The 27,621-nt window shown below is 40.9% G+C and overlaps 1 protein-coding gene across 6 annotated transcripts in view; it reads left to right on the forward strand.

The window, feature by feature from the left end:
• The window catches only part of NUP214 (nucleoporin 214), a 112,593-nt gene that overhangs the window by 44,603 nt on the left and 40,369 nt on the right, over positions 1–27,621 (forward strand). For all 6 annotated transcript variants that reach the window (XR_012094894.1, XM_073022018.1, XM_008005907.3 and 3 more), the window contains exons 22-28: positions 4,468–4,731; positions 5,888–6,049; positions 9,206–9,305; positions 18,244–18,319; positions 20,324–20,402; positions 23,826–23,910; positions 27,076–27,137. Coding sequence is in view for 5 of the 6 variants with exons in the window: in XM_073022018.1 (XP_072878119.1) it covers positions 4,468–4,731; positions 5,888–6,049; positions 9,206–9,305; positions 18,244–18,319; positions 20,324–20,402; positions 23,826–23,910; positions 27,076–27,137 (828 nt within the window). In the remaining variant the exon portion in view is untranslated. The remainder of the gene's footprint in view (positions 1–4,467; positions 4,732–5,887; positions 6,050–9,205; positions 9,306–18,243; positions 18,320–20,323; positions 20,403–23,825; positions 23,911–27,075; positions 27,138–27,621) is intronic.

The following is a 27,621-nucleotide window of genomic DNA, read 5'->3' on the forward strand; positions in this document are numbered from 1 at the left end:
TTTTATGAGTTGTAGATACTCACTTTGCCTTTTTGCCCTCTTATGTCTTAGTGAACAGAAGTTCTTTTTTGTTTTTGTTTTTAGAAACAGAGTCTTGGTCTGTTGCCCAGGCTGGAGTGCAGTGGTGCAGTCATAGCTCACTGCAGCCCCAACCTCCCGGGCTGAAGCAATCCTCCTGCCTCAGCCTCCTGAGTAGCTGGGACTATAGGCACAGGCCAGGCCACCATGCCCAGCTAGTTTTTTATTTTTTTGTAGAGACATTATCTCGCTATATTGCTCAGGCTGATCTTGAACATCTGGCCTTATGTGATCTTCCTGCCTCGACTTCCCAAAGTGCTGGGATTACAGGTGTGAGCAGCTGTACCCAGCCTGTCGATCAGAAGTTCTTAATTGTGAAATAGTGAGATTTATCAGCCTTTTCTTTCATAGTTAGTACTTTTTGTGTTCTGTTTATGAAATCTTCCATCTCTAGGTAATGAAAGTAGGTATGTACTTTTATTATCTTCTGGAAACATTAAAGTTTGCCTTTCACAATTGGATCTGCAGGCAGATCACGAGCTCAGGAGATCGAGACCATCTGGGTCAACATGGTGAAACCCTATCTCTACTAAAAATACAAAAAAATTAGCTGGGCATGGTGGCACGCAGCTGTAGTCCCAGCTACTTAGGAGGCTGAGGCAGGAGAATCGCTTGAACATGGAAGGTGGAGGTTGCAGTGAGCCAAGATCGCGCAACTGCACTCCAGCCTGGCGACAGAGTGAGACTGTCACCAAAAAAAAATCCCAAAGTGCTCAGATTACAGGTGTGAGCCACCACACCCGGCCTCTGCTTACATTTAAATTAAATAAAATTGCAAGGCAAGGTGGTGCATGCCTGTAACCCCAGCTGCTTGAGGAGGCTGAGGCAGGAGGATCACTTCAGCCCAGGAGTTCGAGACCAGCCTGGGAAAGGCGCGGTGAGACCCTGTCTCAAATAAATATATAAATTTTAAAAATAAAAGTAACATTTAAAATTTAGTTTTGCAATCCTAGTAGCCACATTTCAGGTGCTCAGTAGGCACATGTGACTAATGGCTACTGTAATGGCAAACACATATAAAGAACATTTCACCATTGCAGAAAGTTCTACAGTTCACAGTAGGGGTTGGTAGATTTTTCCATAAGGGGCCAGCTGGAGAACAGTTGAGGTTTGCAGGCGCTGTGGTTTCCACTGCACCTACCTAACTCTGCTGTTATAATGGGAAAGCAGCCACAGACCATGTGATGAGAGGGGCATGTCTGTGTTTCAGCAAAACTTTGTGTTTCTACAAAGAGACAGCTGGCCTATGGTTGTAGTTTTCTGACCCCTGCTCTAGAATGTTTTGGCTTTCTTGGTGTTTTACATTTTCATATTAACATTAAAATTGTCTTGTTAAATTCTACCTCCCTGTACCTAGAGTAGTCAAAACGGTGGAGACAGAACTAGAAACTGCCAGAAGCTGGTGGAGAGAGAATGGGGAGTTAGTGTTTCATGGGGATGAAGTTTCAGTTTGGGAAGATGAAAACATTCTGGAGATAGACGGTAGTCACGGTTATACAACATTAGGAATGTATTTATACCATGGAACTGTACACTTTAAAATGGTGACTGTGGTGTCATTTTATGTTATATTTTACCACAATAAAAAAAAAAAAAAAAAAAGAGGGGAGGCAGGAGAATCGCTTGAACCCAGGAGGCAGAGGTCGCAGTGAGCCGAGATCACGCCATTGCACTCCAGCTTGGGCAACAAGAGCAAAACTCCGTCTCAAAAAAGAAAAAAAGTTTCGGGGGAGGAATTTTGCCTTCCTCAGCCTTCAAAGGAAAGTTGAGATTTTGACTGGAATTGTATTGAGTCTGTAGATGTACCTGAGAATTGACATATGTGCAGTAGTGAACTCTTAGTTCCTGAACTGGGTACGTATTTGTGTATTTGGGTGTTCTTTAATTTCTCTTAATGTTTTCTGCATGGGAGATGTGTACATCTTTTGTTAGATTGCTAAAAATTTGATGCTCTTATAATGGTAGATTTTTTTTCCCTTAAATTTTATTATGTTGGATGTAGTATAGAGAAATACAGTTGATTTATGTATATTTACTTACACCCAACAACCTGGCAGAACTCATTTATTCTAACATGTCTGTAGCTGTTTCTTGGCTTTGTAACTATGGGAACAGTGATATCCTCCATGGATACTAATGGTGATGTTTCTGCCTTTCCAGTCCTATTATTATTATTGTTTTACCTTACTTCACTGGCTAGAACCTCCAGTGCAGCATAAAAGTGTCGTGTAGCTATCCTTGATCTCAAAAGGAGCACTTTCTATAGTTCATCTTAAGATGTGAGGTTTGCTACATGTACTGAGATGATCATATGACTTCTATCCTTTTGTCTCCCCACCCTCCCTGCCCCCAGTCACGTAGCTTTCTGTCTTTCCTTACCTGAACTAGAGTGTAAACAGAATAAGATTCTTTAAATTTCAGTGGGACCCTCTTTCTAATGCAGGCAGTTAGCTGCATCCTTGATCACAGCAGAGAGCAGCACCCATTAATGGTGGAGGCAGCACCATTTGGCATAGTGAGCAGTCCATGCTCCACTCTTCTGTGAGCGAGCATGCCCATTGCATCCTTCAGTTGATGGGCTCCCTCCACCAAAGGCAGGAAATTGCCTCAGAAAGGTGAAGGAAGGAACTAAGAGTACCCCATGTTACATAGGACCTTGGAGGTTACATAGTTAATCCAGTGTCTCTTTCTGTCTAGTTCTTGAAGGTGATGTGATTATTTGAGTCATCTTTTATTGTTACTATCAGGAACTACAATAGGATTTTAGAGAAATTACGGAGAGCAATTAGGCCCAAGAGAACATGGGTTTGTATTAGTTTCCTATGGATGCCATAACAAATTATCACAAACTTAGTGGCTTAAAACGGTACCTAGTTGTTATCTCACAGGAAGATTTTCTGTGATGATGGAAATGTTCTGTATCTTTGCTGTCCAGCAGGGTAGCTACTAGCCACATGTGGTTATAGAGTACATGAAATGTGGCTAGTGCAATTGAGAAACTGATTTTTCATTAATTTGCTTTTAATTACTTTAAATTTAAATAACCATATATGGCTACTGGCTACCAAATTGGATAAGACAGCCATAGCACATAGCATTGGTTTTTAGTGGTGTTTGTTATGTTATACTTACATTATGACAATAAAATCTTGCAGAGCCATGTGCACATAGGACACAAAAGTCAAATATTTGCAGAGCCATTTTAAATAACTTGGGGAGGGAAGAAAAAGGGCTAGATTATTTTGTTTGGTTTTTGTTTTTTCCAATATACAGGAAGTATTCACTTGCATTCTGAAATTTATGATAGAAAGTAACATGACATAAAGCCTTACTCTTCATAGTCTAAACAGAAGGCCAGGATTCAGTTCAGTTCAATTCTGTTTTCTCTTTTGGATTTTTGTTGTTGTTGTTATTTGAGAAGGGGTCTCACTCTGTCACAGTGCAGTGGCACATCTGGGCTCACTACAACCTTTGCTCCCAGGTTCAAGCGATTCTACCACCTCAGCCTCCTGAGTAGCTGGGAGTACAGGTGTGCGCCACCACGCCCTGCTGATTTTTGTGTTTTTTAGTAGAGATGGGGTTTCACCATAATTGCCAGGCTGGTCTCGAACTCCTGACCTGGTAATCTGCCCACCTTGGCCTCCTGAAGTGCTGGGATTACAGGCGTGAGCCACTATGCCCAGCCATTTTTTTTCTTTCTTTTTTTTTTTTTTTTGAGACAGGGTTTCACTCTGTTGCCCTATTTTTTGTAGAGACAGGGTCTCACTATGTTGCTTAAGCTGGTCTTGAACTCCTGGCTTCAAGCAGTCCTACTGCCTCAGTCTCCCAAAGTGCTGTGATTATAGGCCTGAGCCACTGCACCAAATCTCTTGTATATTTTTTTAAAACCTAATTGTCTAAATCAGAGGAATCATTAGATTTATCTGGAAATGTTCGAGACACTCAGGACTGAGGACATTCTGTCTATTCCATTTTGCGTTGGACCTGTTCTTAGAAGCTTATCATTGGAAGGTGACAGTAATGGTGTGATTGTTCACCCCGCCATGGAAACTTGCCTGTTATATTTCTAGTATATTATTATTATACTAGTGAGGGCTCCAGGTCTTCTACTTTGACACCAGCATTAATTCTGTCTCTTATGTTTTCACATTCTTTTATTTAACAGCCCCAAGATGTTCTCGTTCACACAGCTCAGTTTCTCAAATTCCCATCTGAGCAAAAACCCAAAACCATTTTTGTTCACATTTGACAATACCTGCTCCCACTTAAAATAAGTAATAATTAAATCATTTTACAAGTTGAACTTTTGTTTTATCAACAGTGAAAATTACTTAGCTTTTGGGCTTGCTTTGAGTTGTCTAAACTGTGTTTTGTTTGGGGCTTTTGTAGCCAGCCTGTCTCGATCAGCCTTTCTGTCTCAGAGATATTATGAAGACTTGGATGAAGTCAGCTCAACATCATCTGTCTCCCAGTCTCTGGAGAGTGAAGATGCACGGACGTCCTGTAAAGATGAGGAGGCAGTGGTTCAGGCCCCTCGGCATGCCCCCGTGGTTCGCACTCCTTCCATCCAGCCCAGTCTCTTGCCTCATGCAGCACCTTTTGCTAAATCTCACCTGGTTCATGGTTCTTCATCTGGTGTAATGGGAAGTTCAGGTAAGTAAACAGTGGGAAAGCAAACTGGTTTTTCCCTGTGATGTTTCTAACTAATGAAGGAATTATAACTGGGTTTTATACTGTCACACCAAAATGGTGGTTGGCTCCAGCCCACTTCTTTTTTTTTTTTTTTTTTTTTTTTTGAGATGGAGTCTCGCTCTGTTGCCCAGGTTGGAGTGCAATGCTGGAGTGCAATGGCGCGATCTCGGCTTACTGCAGCCTCCGCCTCCCGGTTCAAACAATTCTCCTGCCTCACCCTCCCAAGTACATGGGATTACAGGCATGCGCCACCACGCCTGGCTAATTTTTGTATTTTTAGTGGAGACAGGGTTTCACCATGTTGTGTTGGCTAGGCTGTTCTCAAATTCCTGACCTCAGGTGATCCACCTGCCTTGGCCTCCCAAAGTGCTAGGATTACAGGCATGAGCCACTGCACCTGGCTGCTCAACTCACTTCTACTAATATTCTAGAAATTAGAAGACTAATTGAAAAGATGTGTGTTCCCCTTGAAAGCAGTTGCTGGGCCATTGTGAGGAAGGAGATGGTTCTCCAAGGTTATGCACTGTAACAGCTTTTCTGCTGAGCCAGCTTGTTTTTTAAAATGGTCTTTTTCAGAACTAAGTAAAAGGGGGCTGTTTGCCTCAGTTATAAAGCAACATCCTCTCTCGTGTCTTTCAAATCCAGGCTCATTTCAGCCTGAGTTGTGGCATATTCTGCCTCAGAACTCACCAGCTCCAATGCTTGTGGTCAGTATTGGCTCACTGTACTGACTGGTGGTGTGCCCCCACACTTTCAGTGCAGTGTCAGGGCTTTGCATCAAAGTGACTTCCAGCAGAGAAAAATACCGGTGTTAGGTACTAGAATGAAGAGAATTTGTGAGAGGGGATCAGGGAATTGGTCTATGTTGGTATAAAAGTTATATCTCAATCAGTATCAGGAAATGATAATGTAAAGTATCTTAGTAGAGGTGGGTAGGCAAATTGCATGCGGTAACTGAAAGGTACAGATGCCAGCCTGTTAATTTACTGGTTCTTTTCTATGTTAACGCTAATTTTAGCATTTTCCCTGCAGTCGAACGTAAAGAATTTACCAATTTAACCTTTTGTATGTTCCTGTTCTCTCACCCACTCACACTTAATTTTTCTTTTCCTCTTAGTGGCTACATCTGCTAGCAAAATTATTCCTCAAGGGGCCGATAGCACAATGCTTGCCACGAAAACCGTGAAACATGGTGCACCTAGTCCTTCCCACCCCATCTCAGCCCCGCAGGCAGCTGCCGCAGCAGCACTCAGACGGCAGATGGCCAGTCAGGCACCAGGTAAAAGCTGTAGCCCCATACCTGTACAGAGGCTGATTATGACCTGTCTGAGTCACAGACCAGGACAGCAGGTGGCAAGAAACAGTGGGCTCTCTCTTTGGTGCCCTTCAGAAGAGAAGATTGACGTGACAGCCCCCTCGCCTTTGTGGAGAGAGTTCTAAGAAGGCAGAGACTAGGTCTGAAAGTCTTTGCTTTTTTTTTTTTTTTTTTTTGAGACGGAGTCTCGCTCTGTCTCCCAGGCTGGAGTGCAGTGGCCAGATCTCAGCTCACTGCAAGCTCCGCCTCCCGGGTTTACGCCATTCTCCTGCCTCAGCCTCCCGAGTAGCTGGGACTACAGGCGCCCGCCACCTCGCCCGGCTAATTTTTTGTATTTTTTTAGTAGAGACGGGGTTTCACCGTGTTCGCCAGGATGGTCTCGATCTCCTGACCTCGTGATCCGCCCGTCTCGGCCTCCCAAAGTGCTGGGATTACAGGCTTGAGCCACCGCGCCCGGCCTGAAAGTCTTTGCTTTTAAGGGGAGGGATTAGAACTGCCGCATTTAGTTAAGGTGGAAATCAGTGGGGTTGGTTTTTTTTTAAACAAAGTTTCTAATCCTACTTTTGAATAATGTCTGCTTAGAGCCCTAAAATTATAACCTTTGAAATTTGATAATCTAATAACATTAGCATCATCTCTTAGTATCTTACAGATTGCAACTAGATTGAATGCAAAATAGCCATTCAAATACCTATTTTGACTGGGCATAGTGACTCATGCCTGTAATCCCAGCACTTTGGGAGGCTGAGGTGGGAGGATCACTTGAGGCCAGGAGTTTGAGACCACCCTAGGCAACATAGTGAGACCTCATCTCTAAAACAAAACAAACACAAACAAAAAGAATGACTATTTCGTGTTTGAGTAATCTAAAGTTCAGAGAAGTGAAGCTTATCCCACCAGTAAGTAGCAGAACCCAGACTCTAACCCTCTGCTCTTTCTCAGTTCAGCATTTTTTCTTCTCCAACTATATCTTGCATGAAACTTTTTTTTTCTTTTTAGATGGGGTCTAACTATGCTGCCTAGGCTGGAGGGCCTTGGTGCGATCACGGCTCACTGCAGCCTCTGTGATCTCCCGAACCCAGGTCACCTTCCCACCTCAGCCTCCTGGATAGCTAGGACTAGAGGCATGCACCACTACACCAGGCAGATATTTGAAAAATTTTTGTAGAGACGGGATTTCGCCATGTTACCCAAGCTGGTCTCAAACTCCTGGGCTCAAGTGATCCACCCGCCTCTGTCTCCCAAAATGCTGGGATTATAGGCATGAGCCACTGCACCTGACCAAAGCTTTTTTTTTTTTTAACATTATAAAATTTAACTTTTACAGATGGAAGCTCTAATAAGCCAGTTAGCACTTAACATTTCATCAGTGACTTGTCATTATCCCAAACGTTCTACCTTAGGATTTTTCAGTCTGCGTAGTTGGTCTCAAGGACTTCAGTTATCACTAGTTATCAGTTTTATAAGCTAGTAGTTCTCAACTAGAGGCTGCCCCCACTTCCCTCTCCTCCTCCCCTGAAACAGTTGGCAGTATTGCTGGCATTTAGTGGGTAGAGGCCAGGAATGCTGCAAAAAAAAAAAAAAAAAATCTTTAAAATGCGTAAGACACCCCCACGACAAAGGGTTATCTAGCCCCAAAATGTCAGTAGTGCCAGGGTCAAGAAACAGATGTAAGCCAAATATTTTTGTTTTAGCTGAGTAGAATTATTTTTTAGATGTATCACTGCTTGGAACACTTAACAATTTATAGTTCTTTTTAAAAGACTAGAAAGACATAATGGTTTGATTTAGGAAAAAGGAACTAACATTAAACAGTGATAAGTCAAAAATTGTAAAGAAAAATTTAAATATTAAAACCTTTGTTAAGGCATCTAACATATATATTGAAGAACAAAACAAAGATAACTTTTAAGGTACCTTTGAGCTTTCTAAAAATAGAATTCTTTGATCTCTTTAAATATTACTTGGACCAAGCAGAATCTTGCCATTGTGCTGAACAGGGCTGAAATCAAGCTGATCGAGTCAATGATTTGTGAAAAGTTAAAATCTGCTAGGATTTAGGATTGTTCCACTCAGCAGGAGTTGGTGTGATCTGCATTATCATGTTGGATGCAAACATTTCTAAGGTATAGGCACCTTTGAATATGAAATATGAAAGATGTGCAGTCGTAGGCAAGATGTTGCATGAAGCTTTTTTTTTTCTTTTGAGATAGGGTCTAACTATGCTGCCTAGGCTGGAGGGCAGTGGTGCGATCACGGCTCACGGCAGCCTCCATGATCTCCCGAACCCAGGTCACCTTCCCACCTCAGCCTCCTGGATAGCTAGGACTAGAGGCATGCACCACTACACCAGGTCACTTCTCTGAAAGAGGGAATAGAAGAGAATAAACCACAGGTCTATCATTCTGCTTGGGATACTGCTTTCACCTTGGCCAGTGATGCAGTTAGAAATGAGCCACAAGCTTTGCTCAGGCTTCCTTAATTGCTAATTATAGAATGTCATTAAGTCTTTTGGATACAATTTAAAATTATAAGACAAAGTAAAATCTGATAAGTAGGTGTCAAATATACGCCTCTTAGCCTCTTCCCCCATTATTGTCCAAGCTCCATTTTCCACATTTTATCCATTGTGCTTGTCTATCTCGCTAGACCATGAGTTTCTTTAGAGAAGAAACTACAGATACATTTTGTATTCTCAGCCCCTAACACAGAGGCTGGCACATAATAAGCCTGTGTTAAAGAAAGACAGTGAATGAGTGGCAGAAATCCTGAGTCCAGATGCTGTTAATCCTCTAGCTCAAGCTGCGCTTTTCCAGGACAAGCTAGCAGTGTGGCAGGTGTCTCAGCTCTGTTGTAGAAAAGCTGGCCAGAGAATTCTTTTCCCCTACTCTAGGACATTTGATTCGGTTGCAGGAAGCCTTGTTCCATCACCTGTGTTAATGGAGTAGGCCAGGTGTTCCTTTGAACACAGTGCTGCAGAACTATCTAAAGTAGATTTCCTTCACATAATAAGGCTCTACTCTGCTTGGGCTCGTGTCTTGGTTTTTCGTTTATATATGACTAGAACTTTTTATCCTTTACTGGAATTAATATGGTGTTCTCTCTTCTCTGTTTAAATAGCTGTAAGCACTTTGACTGAATCAACGTTGAAGAATGTCCCTCAAGTGGTAAATGTGCAGGAATTGAAGAATAACCCTGCAACCCCTTCTACAGCCATGAGGTATGTTCTGACTGCAGTGTGTTTCAGCCCCGGCTGCTTCTGTAGTAGCGGTGGACTACCTGCAGGGAGCAGCAGTGCCACTGTCACAGTCTGGTTTTCCTGCACCGCCTTAGGTTATAAGGGGGGTGACGGCTAAGCCTGCCTACACAATGCATTTTCAGGAGATTGTCCTTTTTAACTGGCCAGTGACAGTTGCCTCACAAACTTTTAAAGTTTGTCTTGATATTATGTGCTCAGTTTCAGTTTCTGTTTGCCACGTGTAAATCTCTGTGTGGTATACATTAGGTGTGCAGGGTTTTTGTTTTTTGTTTTTTTTAATGCCCTCGGGGTTCTAGAGTTGATGCTTTGGGTCTGATGCAGACTTGATTCTGGAAACTGTAATCTCAAGGGTGATACTCTCCTCCCTCACTTCCCTTCTCTGGGCATTTCTGTTCTTCCCATTTCTTTTGCTTTTGTATAAAAAAGTAGTCTTTTAAAAGACAGCAGCTCTGTTTGGAGACTTTAGCTTCTTTATCATGCCATGTTTGAGGGCTAGATTGTTGCTGGTGGAGCTCACTTATGTTTTTGGTGGTGGTGGTGGGTTTTTTTTTATTTTTATTTTTTCTTTTCCTGACAGGGTCTCACTCTGTCGCGCAGACTGGAGTGCAGTACGATCATGGCTCGCTATAGCCTTAACCTCCTGGGCCCAAGCCGTGCTCCCATATCTGCCTCCCAAGTAGCTGCTGGGACTACAGGCACATGCCACCACATCCAGCTAATTTATTTTTTTGTAGAGATGGAGTTTTTGCCGTGTCACCCCAGGCTGGTCTCAAACTTCTGGGCTCAAGTGATCTTCTCACCTCATCCTCGCAGACTGCTGTGATTACAGGCAGGAGCCACTGTGCTCAGCCTAGCTCACTGTGCCCAGACTAGCTCACTTGTCTTTAGTCCTCATCTGTGTTCAGAATTCAGGGTGCTGATTGCCTCCTGCTGCCCTGGGCAAGTTCACAGAACATGCCTGTGCCCTGCTTTTCCATGCATATTTTGTAACTGTGATCCCTTTAGACCAACCACCATCCCCTGTGGCAAAGGGAAGAGTTGAGGGACATTTCCTCTCTTGGAACATGGGGATCTTGACTAGTATCAGATTTCAGCGAGTTAGTGTCTGGTACCCACGATTAGTCTAGCAGCAAGAAGGGCAGCCACTGACCCTGTGGTTCTCCACAGCGTGCCCACCCTCTGCCATCCCACAGAGCAGATCCGTCCATGGCTCTGTTTTCCCTCTCTCAAGTGGCCCTGTCTCACTGGTCCGCTGGCTTCTTTTTTTCCATGTTGTTCTGTTTATCAACACTGCTTGTTTGAGGCATTTTTAGTTATCTCAGGGCCATACTAACAGCTAAAAAACAAGCCTTCTCTATTACTATTTTGTAGTGACCTCGGAGCCTTGGTATGCTGTTTAGACCAAGATGGTATTTGTGGTTGTTGCAAACCTTTCAAGGGAAAGAACTATGCGTTAGAGTTTGGGAATTGTAGCCAGATTCCCAGCATAGGGAAGGCAAGGAAAAGCCACTGAAAGGCAGAATGTTACGTAAGATGGGAAAATTCAGCATATGGTACAGGAAGTATTGTCTGGTATTTCCGAGATGTATTAGGTGCTAACCATGTATGAGAAGCACCTTTTGGAGATTCCACTCTCCTTTTCTCAAGCTTCATTTCCCTAAATGGTTCACATGGGCTGATCTTTGATGAAGGCTTTGTTCAAGGAGTAATTTTGAGTCTACTCTTTCTGACAAGAAAAAATCTCAGACGACTTAAGAGATCTTGAAGAAACTTTGTTCCATTCTCCACAGAATTGGACTCTGGTATAATTATTTCATGTGTGTGCCCAGCATGGTGCCTGAAATGTAGAAGCATTCCTTTTCAATAATCGTTTATTCAATAATAGGTAAACTCTACTCAAACATAAATTGAAAAGTGAAAATTGGTATTTACTGCCACCCCTCCCCAGGAAAGATTGATACAATATGTTCATTGTAAAATGACTTGCTTTCAGATTCTTTTATGTTTTAATTTTAAAATTATTTTCAACCAGCTCTCATGGAACAGATTCTTTTAAACAGTTTCCTAAGTGTATTTTAAGTATTTAATTTTGCAGTTAGCTTTTTCTCAATGGTATCTTACAGAAAATTTATCATAGGATGAGCTTACATATTTCTGCCGTTGGTGTATTTTATGTTCACTGGCCTCATCCATTCAGTTCGTTGGAAGAGTGTTTATCTGGCGCCAACCCACAGCTATTCAGATTCCTTTGCAGTGCTCCATCGCTTGGTTCAGCAGATTCTTACACAGCATCTGCTGTGAGCATGATACTGCCCTGGCTACTAGAAATAGGGTAGTTGAGTAAGACATAGCAACCAAGAAGACAGCCAGGAAACTGCCAGTTACACAAACACTTATTTTGTGTGCATTCATTCATTTATTCATTCTTTCAACAAATACTTAATGAGCATTTGTTGTATGCCACACACTATTCTTAGGAGCTAGAGATAAACTACCTGTTTTGTTGTTAACAAAATAGACCGAAAAAACTAACACACTGATGATTGTTTGAAGAGACAAACAATAATCAAAATAAATAAGTAAAATATATAATATATTAGATGGTGATATGGTGTGATGCAGAAAATTAAAGCAGGGAAAAGGGTTAGAGAGTATTGTCTGAACAGGGGTTATAATTTTAAATAGGGTGGCCAGGGAAGACCTCCTCGGGAAGGTGACCTTTGAATGAAGAGAGCAAGTCCAGACAGCAGGTCTCATTAATATCTCGGAAGAAAGCTCCAAGCACAGGGCCTGTAGCAGGAGCGTGTCTACAAGTTGAAGAGGGAGCCAGGAGGGACCTCTAGTAATGAGAGTAGAGGAAGCAAGAGGAAGAATACTGGGGGAGGAGGTCAGGGAAGACTGTTGGTGGACAGTGTCTGAGTCCCTGCTTTCAGTTCTATTGGGTATATATGTAGGAGTGGAATCGCTGGATCACGTAGCTCAAACTGGTTTACAGAGGTGCCGCACCATCTTTCATTCCCAACAGTAATGTTTGGGGGTTGCAGTTTCTCCACATCCTCACCAACACTCATTATTGACTATCTTTTTTATTATAGCCATCCTAGTGGTGTAAAATGGTTATCTCACACTATCGGTGTGAGACAGCATTTCCCTAATGGCATCTTTTCATGTGCTTATTGGCCAGGTGTATCTTCTTTGGAGAAATATCTATTTAGCTCCTTTGCCCCTTTTTAAAATTAGGTTGTCTTTTTATTTTTGAGCTATAAGTTTCTTTATATAATCTGTATTCAAGTCTCTCATCAGGCATATGATTTGCAAATATTTTCTCCCATTCTTTGAGTTGTTTTTCACTTTCTTGATGTGTCCTTTGACACAAAAATTTAGTACACTTTATTTTTTCTCGTTTCTTGTGCTTTAGGTGTCACATGTAAGAAACTGTTGCCTAATCCAAGGTCATAAAGATTTACACTGATGTTTTCTTTGAAGAGTTGTGTGGTTTTAGCTCTTATATCTAGGTATCTGATCCATTTGGAGTTAATTTTTGTAAATGGTGTGAAGTAGAGATCCAACTTCATTGTTTTGAATGTGGATATCCAGTTGTCCCAGCACTATGACGTATCTTTTCCATCCTTTTATTTCAATTTATTTTGTCTTTATATTTAAAATGGGTTTCTTGTAGCACAACAATGTGAATGTACTTAATACCACTGAACTACATGTACACTTAAAAATGGTTACTTTTAAGATGGCAAATTTTGTTAAGTGTATTTTACCACAATAAACAAAAATAATTAAAAAAAAATAAAATGGATTTCTTATAGACTAGGGGTCCCCAGCCCTGAGCTGCAGACCAATACCGGTCTGTGGCCTCTTAGGAACCGGGCCACACAGCAGAAGGTGAGCGGCAGGCGAGCGAGCATTGCCACCTGAGCTCCACCTCCTGTCAGATCAGCGGCAGCTTTGGATTCTCATAGGAACATGAACCCTATTGTGAATTGCACATGCGAAGGATCTAGATTGCATGTTCCTTGTGATAATCTAACTGAATAAAATATAAAATTATAGCCTGATGATCTGAGGTGAAACAGTTTCATCCTGAAACCATCCCCCTCCGCTGTCCATCTGTGGAAAAATTTGTCTTTCACGAAACTGGTCCCTGGTGCCAAAAAGGTTGGGGACCATGGTTGTAGATAGTATATAGTGGCCCTAGCTTGCTTTTTTTTAATCTTGACCATCTATGACTTTTAGTTGGAGTGATTAGATCATTTACCTTAAGTGTAATTATTGACATGTTTGGGTTTAAATCTGTTATATAGCTATTTGTTTCTATGTATCCCATCTGTTTATTGTTCAGTTTTTGTTTTGCTGGCTTCTTTTGGGTTAAATATCTTTATGACTCTATTTTAACTTTTTTGTTGACTTATTGGCTATAACTTGGTGTTATTTAAGTGCTTACATTAGGGTTTATAGTATACATCCTCAACTTATCACAGACTGTCTTCAAGTGATGTTACATTACTAAAGAATACTGTAAGAATCTGACAGCAGTATTCTATTTTCTCCCTTCACCACCTTTATGCTATTGTACATTTTACTTCCACTTGTACTATAAACCTCATGATACATTGTTATAAACAGTTGACTATCTTTCCTCCCCACTGCCCCTCAGATGGATTCTTGTTCTGTCGCCAAGGCTGGAGTGCAGTGGTGCGATCTCAGCTCACTGCAACCTCTGCCTCCCGGGTTCAAGTGATTTTCCTGCCTCAGCTGGGATTGCAGGCGCCCACCATCACACCCAGCTAATTTTTGTATTTTTGGTAGAGACAGGGTTTCGCCATGTTGGCCAGGCTGGTCTCAGAACTCCTGACCTCAGGTGATCCGCCTGCCTCGGCCTCCCAAAGTGCTGGGATTACAGGCGTGAGCCACCGCAGCCGGCCGACTATCTTTTAAATACATTTAAATAAGAAGAATAATGTTTTCGTGTTTATACATATAGTTATCATTTCCAGGCTCTTCATTCCTGTGTCTGGTCCCAGCTTGCCATCTGGAATAATTTTTCTTCTGCTCAAAGGACTTCCTTTAATGTTTCTTGAAGTTCACATCTGAATTCTTTTAGCTTTTGTATGTCTGCAAAAGTCTTTATTTCACCTTTGTTTTTGAAAGATATTTTCACAGGGTAAAGAATTCTAGATTGATAGTTTTTTTTCTTTCACCGATTTAAAGATGTTCCTCTACTTTAAAAATAATAACTCTAGTAATGACCAGAAACTTGAAAGGAACTTTAATCTTTTTGTTTTTCTTATTACAAATGTTTGTTATAGATATAAAAAAGACAGTTAAAAAGAACAAAATTAAAATCACCTTTATTCCCACCACAAATATATGATTGTTATTTACATATTTTTTCATCTTTATTTTATGAAAATGTTTCTTGTTAGAGAAAAATTTGGATGCATGCTGCTTTATAAATTTGTAACCTTTTCAGCTTAATCAGGAAATCTAATTATTTACATTTTCCATGTCATTTAAAATTCTTCTTACACTATTCCTTTTTTTTTTTTTTTTTTTTTTTTTTTTTTTTTTTTTTTTTTTTTTTTTTTTTGAGACGGGAGTCTCGCTCTGTCGCCCAGGCTGGAATGCAGTGACGCGATCTCAGCTCACTTCAACCTCCGCCTCTCGGGTTCAAGCGATTCTCCTGCCTCAGCCTCCTGAGTAGCTGGGATTACAGGTGTGCACCACTACGCCTGGCTAATTTTTCTATTTTTAGTAGAGACGGGGTTTAACCATGTTGGCCTGGCTGGTTTCGAATTCCTGACCTCAGATGATCCACCCACCTCCGCTTCCCAAAGTGCTGGGATTACAGGTGTGAGACACAGCACCCGGCCCCTTTTTTTTTTTTTTTCTTTTTTTTTCTCTTTTTTTTTTTTTTTTTTTTTGTTGAGATGGAGTCTCGCTCTCTTACTCAGGCTGGAGTGCAGTGGCACAATCTTGGCTCACTGCAACCTCTGCCTCCCGGGTTCAAGCAATTCTCATGCCTCAGCCTCCCAAGTAGCTGGGACTACAGGTGCCTGCCACCATACCTGGCTAATTTTTGTGTATTTTTAGTAGAGATGGAGTTTCCCCTTTTTGGCCAGCCTGGTCTCGAACTCCTGACTTCAAGTGATCCACCCACCTCGGCCACCCAAAGTGCTGGGATTGCAGGCATGAGCCACTGCCCCTGGCCTGTTTTTTCATATTTAATGTGGGTTTTTTCAAAGCTCTAATGCAGTTGCGTCTTACATTGTTTAAGTAACTTAGTATCTAAACATTCATGTAGGAAATACAATTTGCTTTAACAAACTTTTGGATACTATTTTAAAGAATGTGTCTATGAAGACATTAAATTTACCAATGGAGATAATAGTTGGCAGTTATATTTCCATCGACAGATGTCAAAAACTCCCAAGAATTGAATATGGAGTGTTTGTTTTCAGTATCTTCTATCATTTTCATTCTTTTTTCCTGTTGATTTCGTTGTTTCTTCAGTTACTTTTGATAAGTTCCACTCTCTCATACATGAGTATATATGAAAAGATACATGTGATAGTGATTAAGATTTACCAAAATAAAACATAACCAGGTCTCTCGTTTTTTATGCTTTTTAAAATCCTGAAATAAGTTACAAGGAGTTGAGGCTTTTCACAACAATGGGATGAGTATTTACCTTGTTGAAGTTCATTAAAGTTGAAGGGACCAATAACAAAGGCCCTAGGTGACATTTTAATGCTTCACAACCCAACTTTATAATTGTGTGTAGAGTACACATCCATAGAACGTGTGTGCATTTGTCTGCCTGTGTTGGCATGTGGTGCTGGTGATGTGTGGCCAAAATCAGAAAAAAAGGACTCTTCTGTGTTTTATTTTTCTCCAAGAACCCAAGTTTCCAAACTCTTAGTGACCTGTACCTCTGTCCCTCATTTCTGAAGCAGGAGCTTTAGTGTTGCGGGAAATGTCAGTGTCGTTTGTAGACCTCCTCAGTAAAGACATGTCTCTTTGGGGCTCTGTTACGGCACCATTTTCTTCTTATAGTCCTTTGATTTTGCTTTTCATGTGTAGAACAAAGAATATCAAGATGAATTTCTGGTATTTTTCAGCTCCATATTGCTAAAAAGTAGAATAAAGTCATCTAAAATATGGGTGCTTCTGAATTTGGCTTTTCTATCCCTTGATCATTTCTGGCTATTGATTTCCATTGTTTTGGTTCATGATCATGCACAAACGGTTGAACATATTTGTTTGAGAGTATACTGTTTTTTTCTGTTTGCTGTCTTGGATCTTGATAGAGATTTCTTGGATCTGATTTGTTAGTTGGTTTACTGGCTGATTACACTGAACAGCATTTCTCTGCAGGGGTGTCACATGGTGTGTAGGTACTGTGAACCCTAATTTTGTGTATTTGGGGATTTAGGATACCCAGGAGATACATAGCATTATCACAAGTAAATAGAACAATAATTACACTCAGTCTTATTTGTGCATAATTTACTATCATGTCACAACTGAATTTTGGTTATAAAAAAATTTCTAAAATTTGGATAAATTGCTGCTTTTATTTTTATTTCTGATTTGTTTGTCTTTGAGAAAGCATACAAGAGTTACCTTTCCGTTGTGATCCTTGTGAGCTCCAACCTCTTCTCTAGGCAAGTCTCCTGTGTCTGCCCAGGTATTGCTCAGGGCCCAGCAATCTCACTCACACATTCTTTTCATCTGGTATAGATTCGGCAGAGGTGAGGGGGGAACGCTGTACCTATATTGCCTGGTTGGTAAACTATCTCAGGGGAACAGGGTTGTGTTTCTCCAGAGAGATGCATATTTATGGCCGCTCCTGGCTTCAGCAGAAGCATGAAACGGGTTTTGTTTCATTGAACATAAGTTCATTTTTTCCTTCTCTCTAAATCAAAGTCTGTTTAGGAAGGTTCCCGTGTTATTCCAGTGGAGAATCTCAGTGTGCTTGTAAAGTTTGTTAAGTTTGATAATTTTCTTCTGTAAGGCACTGGCCTTTTATCTTCTAAGTTAATTTTTTGATGGAAAATACAAATCCTCCCTAAATCTAGGGGAGTTCTGAAAAATAACCAAGTCCTGCAACTACTGCTATGTATACCAGTCAGAGTAGCGCTGGGCTGACAACAGATAAATTGATTGAAAAAATTACCCCTAGGAGCCAAGAACTTTTGTGTATGTTTGCACTAACAGGTAGTTTTCCCATATGTGAACACTAGTTATTGAAATAACAGTTCCTCACATACAGTATTCACCTACTTCAGAGTTAACAAAAGATGATGAGAGCTCTTTCTGTGAATAGGGGTATACTTTTCATGCTGTAGCAAAGACACAGGTTGGGAATGGAACGGTGGTACATTTGAGTCCCTTGAATGCTGACCTGGTGAGCCCTGGGGATAGCTGCTGTGAGAAGCTAAGATCTCTTTGGATAGCACCTTTGGGGTAGCAGCGAATTGGATGCATAGGTGGCAGTGAGAATGCTTCCCATAGAGCCTGCTTGGGTTAGAGAATCAGGAACTCCTCGTGTGGTCTACAGTACGGGGAAGGGCCAGGGAGGAGGAGGGCTTATACTCTGGATAACGAAAAGATCTAGTTCTGAATGGTTACTAATTTTTTTCTTAGAATTGCAGAAAGGAAATAAGTTTTAAGGCCACTGCTTTGACTTTCATGCTAAAAACCCAAAGTTCGTTTTTAAAATGTATTCTTCAAAAAAAAGTCATATCAGTTGGATTGGGGTCCCACACAGCTGTATCCTACCCAAAACTGGTATCGTATATTGGACAGAAGGTTGGCTTGAGAATGAATGTGATTTTTACCTAGTCATGCCTTTCTCTGAGTATATGCTTTGTGTGTTTTTCAGTTCCTCAGTGCCCTACTCCACAGCCAAAACACCTCACCCAGTGTTGACCCCAGTGGCCGCTAACCAAGCCAAGCAGGTAACTTACTGATTTTTACCTTTTTTTTTTTTTTTTTTTTTTTTTTTTGAGACAGAGTCTCGCTGTGTCGCCCAGGCTGGAGTGCGGTGGTGTGATCTTGGCTCACCACAACCTCTGCCTCCCTGGTATAAGTGATTCTCGTGGCTCAGCCTCCTGAGTAGCTGGGATTACAGGCACCCACCACCACGCCCAGCCAATTTTTGTATTTTTAGTAGAGACGGGGTTTCACCACGTTGGCCAGGCTAGTCTCTAACTCCTGACCTCAGGTGATCCATCTGCCTCAGCCTCCCAAAGTGCTGGGATTACAGGTGTGAGCCACCATACTCAGCCTGAGTTTTACTTTTAACATTCATGCTGCGTCTGCCTTTGTAAGTGAAGACCATACTGTTTTTAAGTCTTGACTTTGTTTAAATGAACTATAAGTCTGATAAAGGCCCGTAATCCTTTCCCCACAATTTATGCCAGTCTTAACATGGCTGTTAATCAGAATAGGTCAGTCAGAACCTGATATTGTCTTCATAGGCCATTTAACATTCTGCACCTAGTAGTTTGGGGTCATAATTCTAATACCATACATTTTTGAGGTATTTTGCTTTGCAGTTTACTTTCACATTATCCCAGTTAATCCATACAACAACCATGTACAGTGGGAGGATAGGTGTTTAGATATATCTCACTGGTGACACAGCCTAAGATTGAGTGACTAACGCAAACTCTCATGATTAGTAAATGGTGGAACCAGAGGTGGGTCCCAAGGCTTCTGACTTCCTCCTGTCCATTGCTTGTTTCACTACTCAGTTTATAGTACCAGTGTCTGGGCTGTAGGTTATCTGGTTTTCTCCTGCAATCCCTGTTTGTCAGAGTTTACATATTTTTAGTGATATTATGTCTAGCTTGTCTAGCTTGAAGCTTTTGCCTGATAAACATTGTCCCTTAGAAAAATAGGTGATATTGCAAACAGTTAAACAATCCAGAAAAAAGTGATAGGGGATGGTTAGAAGGTCAGTCAGGCTAGTGCTGAAACTCTTCCTAGGAAATTCTGGTTTCTCTGCTACTCTTACATCTGTCTCTGAGATGAGTAGTTTGTGTTAGGGATCAGAATTTGAGACTGGATATCAGAGCTTGCCTATTGTTAAGTTCTCAGACTTGCCTCTGTTCCTTAGTTTACCATAACTTAAAATGGCACTTAAGCATTTAGCATTTGATCTTTCTTCTGGAGGTATTTTTGTTCACCATGGAAAACACATGATAAGGCATAAATCATGATGAGTGAAGGAACATTGACTGGAGATGGATAAGTCAAACAGTTTTGCTTTTAACCTTATTGTACATACTTTGAGAGCTAGAACAATTTGATTCATTTACTCCTTCATTAATTTGTCTACCTAATATTCAAGTGCTTTTGATGTGCTAAGCACTGTGCTAGGCACTGGGAAGATAGCCATGAACTAGGCCAGTGTGACTGCCTTCTTGGAGCTTGCAGAGTATTTCTGTTTTCATCCTTTATTTATTTATTTATTTAGAGACGGAGGCTTGCTCTGTCACCCAGGCTGGAGAGCAGTGGCATGATCTCGGCTCACTGCAAGCTCCGCCTCCTGGGTTCATGCCATTCTCCTGCCTCATCCTCCTGAGTAGCTGGGGCTACAGGCGCCCGCCACTACTCCCGGCTAATTTTTTGTATTTTTAGTAGAGACGTGGTTTCACCATGTTAGCCAGGATAGTCTCAATCTCCTGACCTTGTGGTCTGCCCGCCTTGGCTTCCCAAAGTGCTGGGATTACAGGCATGAGCCACCACGCCCAGCCTGTTTTCATCCTTTAATATGATCTTACACGTGGTTAACTTAAATTGAGACCTTTTTTTTTTGTTTCCTTTTTCTTTTTGGTAATTTAAAGTGTGCTTGCTTATTTTAAATTACATATTTATGTTTATATTTTGTGTATTTCTTTGTTACTAAAGGATGGTTAGTGGTTTAACATAAACATTTTGCTTGTATTCTGTTATAGGGGTCTCTAATAAATTCCCTTAAGCCATCTGGGCCTACACCAGTATCCGGTCAGTTATCATCTGGTGACAAAGCTTCAGGTCAGTTTACATTTTTGTTTTCTTGAAAATAAAGGTGAAAGAAGCGCTTCACAATAGGGGTTATTGTTCTAGATCACTGAAACAGTTGCCATAGGAAACAGGAGTCACGTTTGATGAGATCGGGAGCATTTAGGGTAGTATGACCATAGACAAGAGATCATATTTGAAAGGCTTCATTCAGCTAATGAAGAATTTCTAGAAAATTAGTATGGCCTTCAGTGGCTACGTAGACTTCTGAAATTTTAAGGTTAGTTTGAAAGATGATAGAGCACTAGGAGAAAAACCTCCCTTTAAATTCTTTTCCTAAAATGGAGCAATAGTATTATCTTTTTCTTCCTTGCTGGATGATCACAGTTGAGAGCGGAATGGATCAGAATGCTAAACGCTTTTTCTTCCACTCAAAGGAATTAAAAATTCTGTTGGTCCACAGTGCCAATTCAAAAACCTGTAAGGTAGAGAAAGTAAAACAGATTTGTAAGATCTCAGTGTATATAATGAGTCCCTATTATGAGATTTTATGGCTTCACATAACTTCTCCTACACTCACTCAAGCATAATTATTCTTAATTTGGTTTTCACAGTAACCATGAGTGTTTTGACCCGACACTTTGTCCAAGTGTCATTGCCCAAACCAACTTGATGCAGAATGTGGGTCTTCCTCAGTGTCCCCTTTTGTTGGCTCCTTTATTATAGGCTACTTAATTTGGTATGTATTACTTCCTGCTGCAAGGGTCTTGTGCTGTCTGCAGTACTGAATTTTTACAACACTCTGGATGGATTCTGGCGTTTGTTTCAGTCATGCTCTTAAGTGGGCATGCTCTTAAGTGGGCCTTCAAGCAAATTCTGTTAGAAATTGAACTTCAGGCCGGGTGCGGTGGCTCAAGCCTGTAATCCCAGCACTTTGGGAGGCCCAGACGGGTGGATCACGAGGTCAGGAGATTGAGACCATCCTGGCTAACACGGTGAAACCCCGTCTCTACTAAAAAATACAAAAAATTAGCGGGGCATGGTGGCAGGCACCTGTAGTCCCAGCTACTGGGGAGGCTGAGGCAGGAGAATGGCGTGAACCCGGGAGGCAGAGCTTGCAGTGAGCTGAGATCCGGCCACTGCACTCCAGCCTGGGCGACAGAGCGAGACTCCGTCTCAAAAAAAAAAAAAGAAAAGAAAAGAAAGTGAACTTCATACATAAGCAGTCTGCCTCTCATAATCTCAGTCATACAATCATTCTGACTTTCTCTGTAATCCCAAACTTTGTGATTGGATACTGGGTTTACCTTTAGTGGCTATTCCTTGCAGAAGAAGGCCATTATTGCATAAGCCAGAGTTGTATTCTAGAATTCGGATTGATACGGAACCACAGTTAGTATCATGTACGCCTCACATGAGAAGGAGGTATCTAGCACTTCTCGACTGGGGCTTAAAGCTTTATGTTAAAAGGAAAATTTTATAGTGGAATTGTCAAAGACTTGAATATTTTACAAAACAGTTTTGAAAGATCATATACTCTTTTTTCAACGGCTTCATTGGAGAGGTTTTTGTCACTCTTGGAGTTAGAATCCAAGAAACCTAAGGAACTTTGCTTTATGCATGTCTAGGCAAGTAGTGTGACTTACAAGAAATTTCCAAGATTCACCATTTAATGCTGATCATGAAGTCCTCTCTGTCATTATGAGGTGTTCGCTTCTGTTTTCACTTGCCAGGTAATCAAGGTTTAGAAAAGAACTTTTTTCTTTTGGTAGGAAAACTTCCCTGAAAGGTGCTATTTAAGAGTTTGCAAAAAGTTTCTTTTTGAAAAAGATCATTTCTAAAACCTCTAGAGAAAGTTCTCTTATTAATGAATAATGGAAATGTCTTCATTGTTTTTCTGGTTGTAAAACTATTACATGTCCAGAAAAAGTCTATGGTGTAGAGATATATAATGTAGAGTGTGGAAGCTGCCCTATAGATTCTGTATTCCAGAGATCATGATTTCATGTATATCTCATGAGGTTACTTCATTGTTTTTTAAAGAAAAATATCCTATATACTACATATCCTATATATATTGATTTTGTAACTTATTTCCCCTTCTCTGCCCCCTCTTACAATAAATGTCTTTCTCTCTCCAGGTATGATACAGATCCACCTTACTCATTTTAAGAGCTGTCCACAACCTCACTGTGTAGTTACACCCTATTAAATTTAACTAGTACTCTGATGATTTAGATTGTGATTTTTCATCCTGTACACTTTACATCGTATACCAGTAGTTTTAAAAATATTTGTACTACTATCTACCCTGTGTTTGTTTATTTTAGAAGGATTTTTTTGTTTTTCTTGTTGTTTGGTTTAGTTTCATTTGATTTGGGCTTTTTAAATATAGTTTTCCTCTCCCCTTTCCCCCTTTTAAAGTGGAGCAAGGCTGGGCGTGGTGGCTCATGCCTGTAATCCTAGCACTTTGGGAGGCCAAGAGGGGCGGATCACCTGAGGTCAGGAATTCGAGACCAGCCTGGCCAACATGATGAAGCCCTGTCTCTACTAAAAAAAAAAAAAAAGTACAAAAATTAGCTGGGTATGGTGGTGCATGCCTATAGTTCCAACTGCTTGGGAGGCTGAGGCAGGAGAATCGCTTGAACCTGGGAGGCAGAGATTGCAGTGAGCCAAGATTGCGCCACTGCACTCCAACCTGGGAAACAGAGCGAGACTCTGTCTCTAAATAAATAAAGTAGAGCAGCAGGGAAAAGACTGAAGATTGTCCCCAAACTCTAAGTAAGTAGTTAGAGTGAAATTGAACATGGGTAGAATGATGGATTGCACTTTTAACCTTCTTGCATGTCTCTATATTATAGCAATCATGTCTTACATCTATAATTTTAAAAAAAGAGCACGATTATTTGCTAAATACCAATAAAATCTATGGAAAATGCAGAAATGTATATAGAAGTAACCAGCCTTCAAGTCACTACCCACAAATATTTAGCTTATGAACCTATTTCTCTTTTGGACTTTTGTCCTTCAGCATAGATTAATTTCAAATAATTATAAGGCTACATTATATATAGTTTCATCTACTTTTGTGGGGAGGGGGCTTAGCCTCACATTATAAGCATTTCCTCCTACCACTGAAATATATAAGAATGTACTTTTAAAACTGTACATTTAAACTGTACTAGAATTATCTTGATATATTTTCTGTAAATGAGAGGATGGCACACCTTAGACTGGAATTAATATTGACAGAGCCACAGAGCAATTTCAGAGACCTCGAGCACAAGTGAGGCAACGTGCTCACTCCCCATGGCCACTGACGTGTCACAGAAGGCACATGTGGTGCTAAGCAGCACCGCACAGGCTGAGCTACAGGGAATTATACCCTGGAACAGTGCTGCTGTCTTTTTGTAATATTCTTTTTTTTTCCTTTTTTTTTTTTCTCCATAATTTCAGGGACAGCCAAGATAGAAACAGCTGTGACTTCGACTCCATCTGCTTCTGGGCAGTTCAGCAAGCCTTTCTCATTTTCTTCATCAGGGTCAGTAATGAACTTAAGTTTTATGGCAGATTACTAACAATTAGTTTCCCCAAATCTTACAATTGTAGATATATTTATATACTTATTAAATGTGTATGAACCCAGAGTTCTTACCACAGCAGGAATACATCTGATGGTAGTGGCAGTAGCTTAATGTTCTCATGTAAATCAGTTTTCCCTTTGCAATTCAAGTTAATACGTATTTGTTACATATTTGTGTATCTGTTTTGTTTTTTAGCCTAAGCCTCATTTTCTTTGGGTAGTGAGTCTGCTAAATTCTGTAGTTCATTTAGTTTGTCACACTGAGGTGTTTCCATTCTGACACCATTTTGGGTACTAGATGTGACATTCAAATTGGCTTTGCTGGACAAACATGGTGGCTCATGCCTATAATCCTAGTGCTTTGGGAGGCCAAGGTGGGGGAATTGCTTGAGGCCAGCAATTGGAGACTGACCTGGGCAAAATGCGAGACCTCATCTCTACAAAAAAATTGAAAAATTCACCAGGTGCGGTGGTTCACTCCTGTAGTCCCAGCCACTTGGGAGGCTGAGGTGGGAGGATCCCTTGAGCCCAGGAGTTCGAGGTTACAACAGAGTGAAACCCCGTCTTAAAAAAAAAAAAAAAGCGCCGTGACTCACGCCTGTAATCCCAACACTTTGGGAGGCAGAGGCAGGAGGATCACAAGGTCAGCAGATGGAGACCATCCTGGCTAACACGGTGAAACCCTACTAAAAATACAGAAAATTAGCTGGGCTATAGTCCCAGCTACTGGGAAGGCTGAGGCCGAAGAATGGTGAACCCAGGTGGCGGAGCTTGCAGTGAGCCGAGATCGCGCCAGTGCACTCCAGCCAGGGTGACAGAGCGAGACTCCGTCTCAAAAAAAAAAAAAAAAAAAAATACATATATATATATATACACACACACACACACACACTGAACTTCTTAGAGAATGTAATGAAAGATAATAGATAATAGGCATTTGAAATTTGAGATTTTATATAGATGTGGAGGAATCTGTTTCCATTTCTAATTTTAAACAACGATGGCTGTACTTGTAAAGTTGAATTGTTTTTAAAAAATGAATCTTCTAAACCTCATTTCAAGATGAGCCTTTGTTAAGGTGCCTGTTCTCTGTGCTACGAGCACTCATGTTGAAACCTGTATGAGCTGCTGAAGCATTCTCTTCCCTGCGGTGATGGGGTTAGACTCTGTGGAACTGAGATCAAAATGTGTCAAAAGGATTTTTTGCCATTGAAGCTTTGTGCATTCAGTTCCATTAGAAAAGCCTCTTAAGTTCTTCAGTTTATGCTTCTGTAACTGGGATCATGTTAACCAGTCTCTTTTTCCTGATTTTAATATATTGGGTGTCCTTCAGCCTAAGGAGAAAAGAGGGTATTAGAATATTATTTGAGGGGGAAAGTAATATGTATATTTTTTTCTTTATTATAAATCATTATGTTTTATATTTCCCAAAGGTAATTTGAAGCAAATTTTAAAGAGTAGGTCAATGCCAAGAATTATTACATCCTTTACAGATGGCTAATAATCAGCATTTACTTCCGTGAAATGATATTCTTCTTCCTTCTTTTTTTTTTTTTTCTTTTTTTCTTTTTTTGATTTTGAGGCAGTCTCACTCCATCACCCTGGTTGGAGCACAGTGGTGAGATCTTGGCTCACTGCAGTCTTCACCTCCCGGGTTCAAGTGATTCTCTTGCCCCACCCTCCCAAGTAGCTGGGATTACAGGTGTGTACCACCACGCCCAGCTAATTTTTGTGTTTTAATAGAGATGGGGTTTTTTCATGTTGGCCAGACTGGTCTTGAACTCCTGGCCTCAAGTGATCCACCCGCCTCAGCCTCCCAAAGTGCTGGGATTGTAGGCGTGAGCCACTGCGCCTGGCCCTCTTCCCATTTTTAAAATAACCCAGAAAAGGTAGGGTCATTGAATCAATGGCTTGACACTGTTAGATAAAATTTCTTCACAAAGAAATGTTGTGTTTTGTTTTATTTTTAATATGATGGGCAAAAGGGTCTAAGTTAATACATTATTTAGTATATTTGATGTGCTTGGTCTCTTACATTTTAAAGCTAGTTTAAAATCTGCGATTTGAAGTGTGTGTGTGTGTGTGACAGAGCAAGATTCTGTCCCCCCCCCAAAAAAAAAAAAAAAGTGCAGTGGCACAATCGTGGCTCACTACAACCTCCGCCTCCAGGATTGATTAGCCCCCCTGATAACTGGGACTACTGAGACCACAGCTGGCTGATTTTTGTTTTTTAATTTTTGGGTTTTAGTTTTTGGGGGTTTTTGTTGTTTTTGTTTGGTTTTGGGGTTTTTTTGGTTGTTTTTGGAGAAACAGGGTTTCACTATGTTGCCCAGGCTGGTCTCAAACTCCTGGGCTCAAAGGATTCACCTGCCTCAGCCTCTCAAAATGCTGGGATTACAGATGTGAGCCACCATGCCTGGCCTGAGATTTTATCACAGTGAATAATCTGTTCTGATTCACACTGGCGTGGGATGTTCTTCCTTAGCTATGGTGTCTTCACTTACAGTGTAAAGAAAATGTACAGAAGGAGAGAGGAGATGGTGAAAGGAGTCAAAGTTTTTGAACCAGATTTTCCTAGCCCTAAAACTCAGTTCTGTCAAAATGACTGAGATAGGGCTTCTGTTTCATTGTATCCGTTGTTTTCCCTAGCAGTGTGGGACTCTCTGACATGGTTGTTGGTTTTGGAGGGGTTCTGAGAGGCTCTTCCTAGTCTAAGTGCTTTTGTCTCGCCAGATCTTCCTTCTGTCCTCTCACTTAACAGACCATCTGCTCCGGCCACTATTCCCACATGCACGTTTGTCATGTTTCTCTACTGCTGCAGCTTTGCTCATCTTGCAAGAAGTCCCCACACAAACTTCTGCTACAGAAAGCCCAGCCATCCCCCAACGGGCTCTCAACTGCTATCCATATCATATCTCACCCACAAACTGCTTCTCTCTGCCTAGAGATCATAGAGTCACCTTACTGCTTCTAAGATAGGTGCTCTGACTCTGTTGTCGTTTATCTTCTAGATTGTAAATTCCTGAGGGCGGTTTGTATGAATGAATGATAAAATGGAATATTAAGAGGGTAATATTGTGCCTTGGTTTGTTCCTTTTTAATTTCTCTTTTTCTACTTGTTAGGACTGGCTTTAATTTTGGGATAATCACACCAACACCGTCTTCTAATTTCAGTGCTGCACAAGGTACAGACTGTATGTTCGGTAGCATTACTCATGTGTTTTCTCTAAACAAGTACAGGTTATTTTTGCCCAGATGTTAGTATTTGACTTGTTCCTGAGTCTGTCTTACAGTATCTGCAATAAGTTCAGTGTTGATAATGTGCATTAGAAATATGCTTAATTCAAGAAACTGATGTGAACGATTTCTATTTTTATAATTAAGGACAAGGAAAGGATTTGCTTCTGGAAAATCAGGGCTGTTCTTTAACATTTAAATGCTCATATGTGAAATAAAATTTCTCCATTTTTTTATCTGTAACTTAAAATTTCATCAATTTATAGGGTGATTCTTTAGGGCGAGATAGACATAGTAATAGACAGACTGTAGAAATGAAAGACCAAACTCATTTTTTTCCTTGATAACATACTAGCAAATGCACTGATCCCATGCATGTTGTTAAAAATCCGTCAATAGGCTGGGCACGGTGGCTCACGCCTGTAACTCCAA

The sequence above is a fragment of the Chlorocebus sabaeus genome, chromosome 12 (assembly GCF_047675955.1).
Source record: "Chlorocebus sabaeus isolate Y175 chromosome 12, mChlSab1.0.hap1, whole genome shotgun sequence".
Classification (NCBI taxonomy): domain Eukaryota; kingdom Metazoa; phylum Chordata; class Mammalia; order Primates; family Cercopithecidae; genus Chlorocebus; species Chlorocebus sabaeus.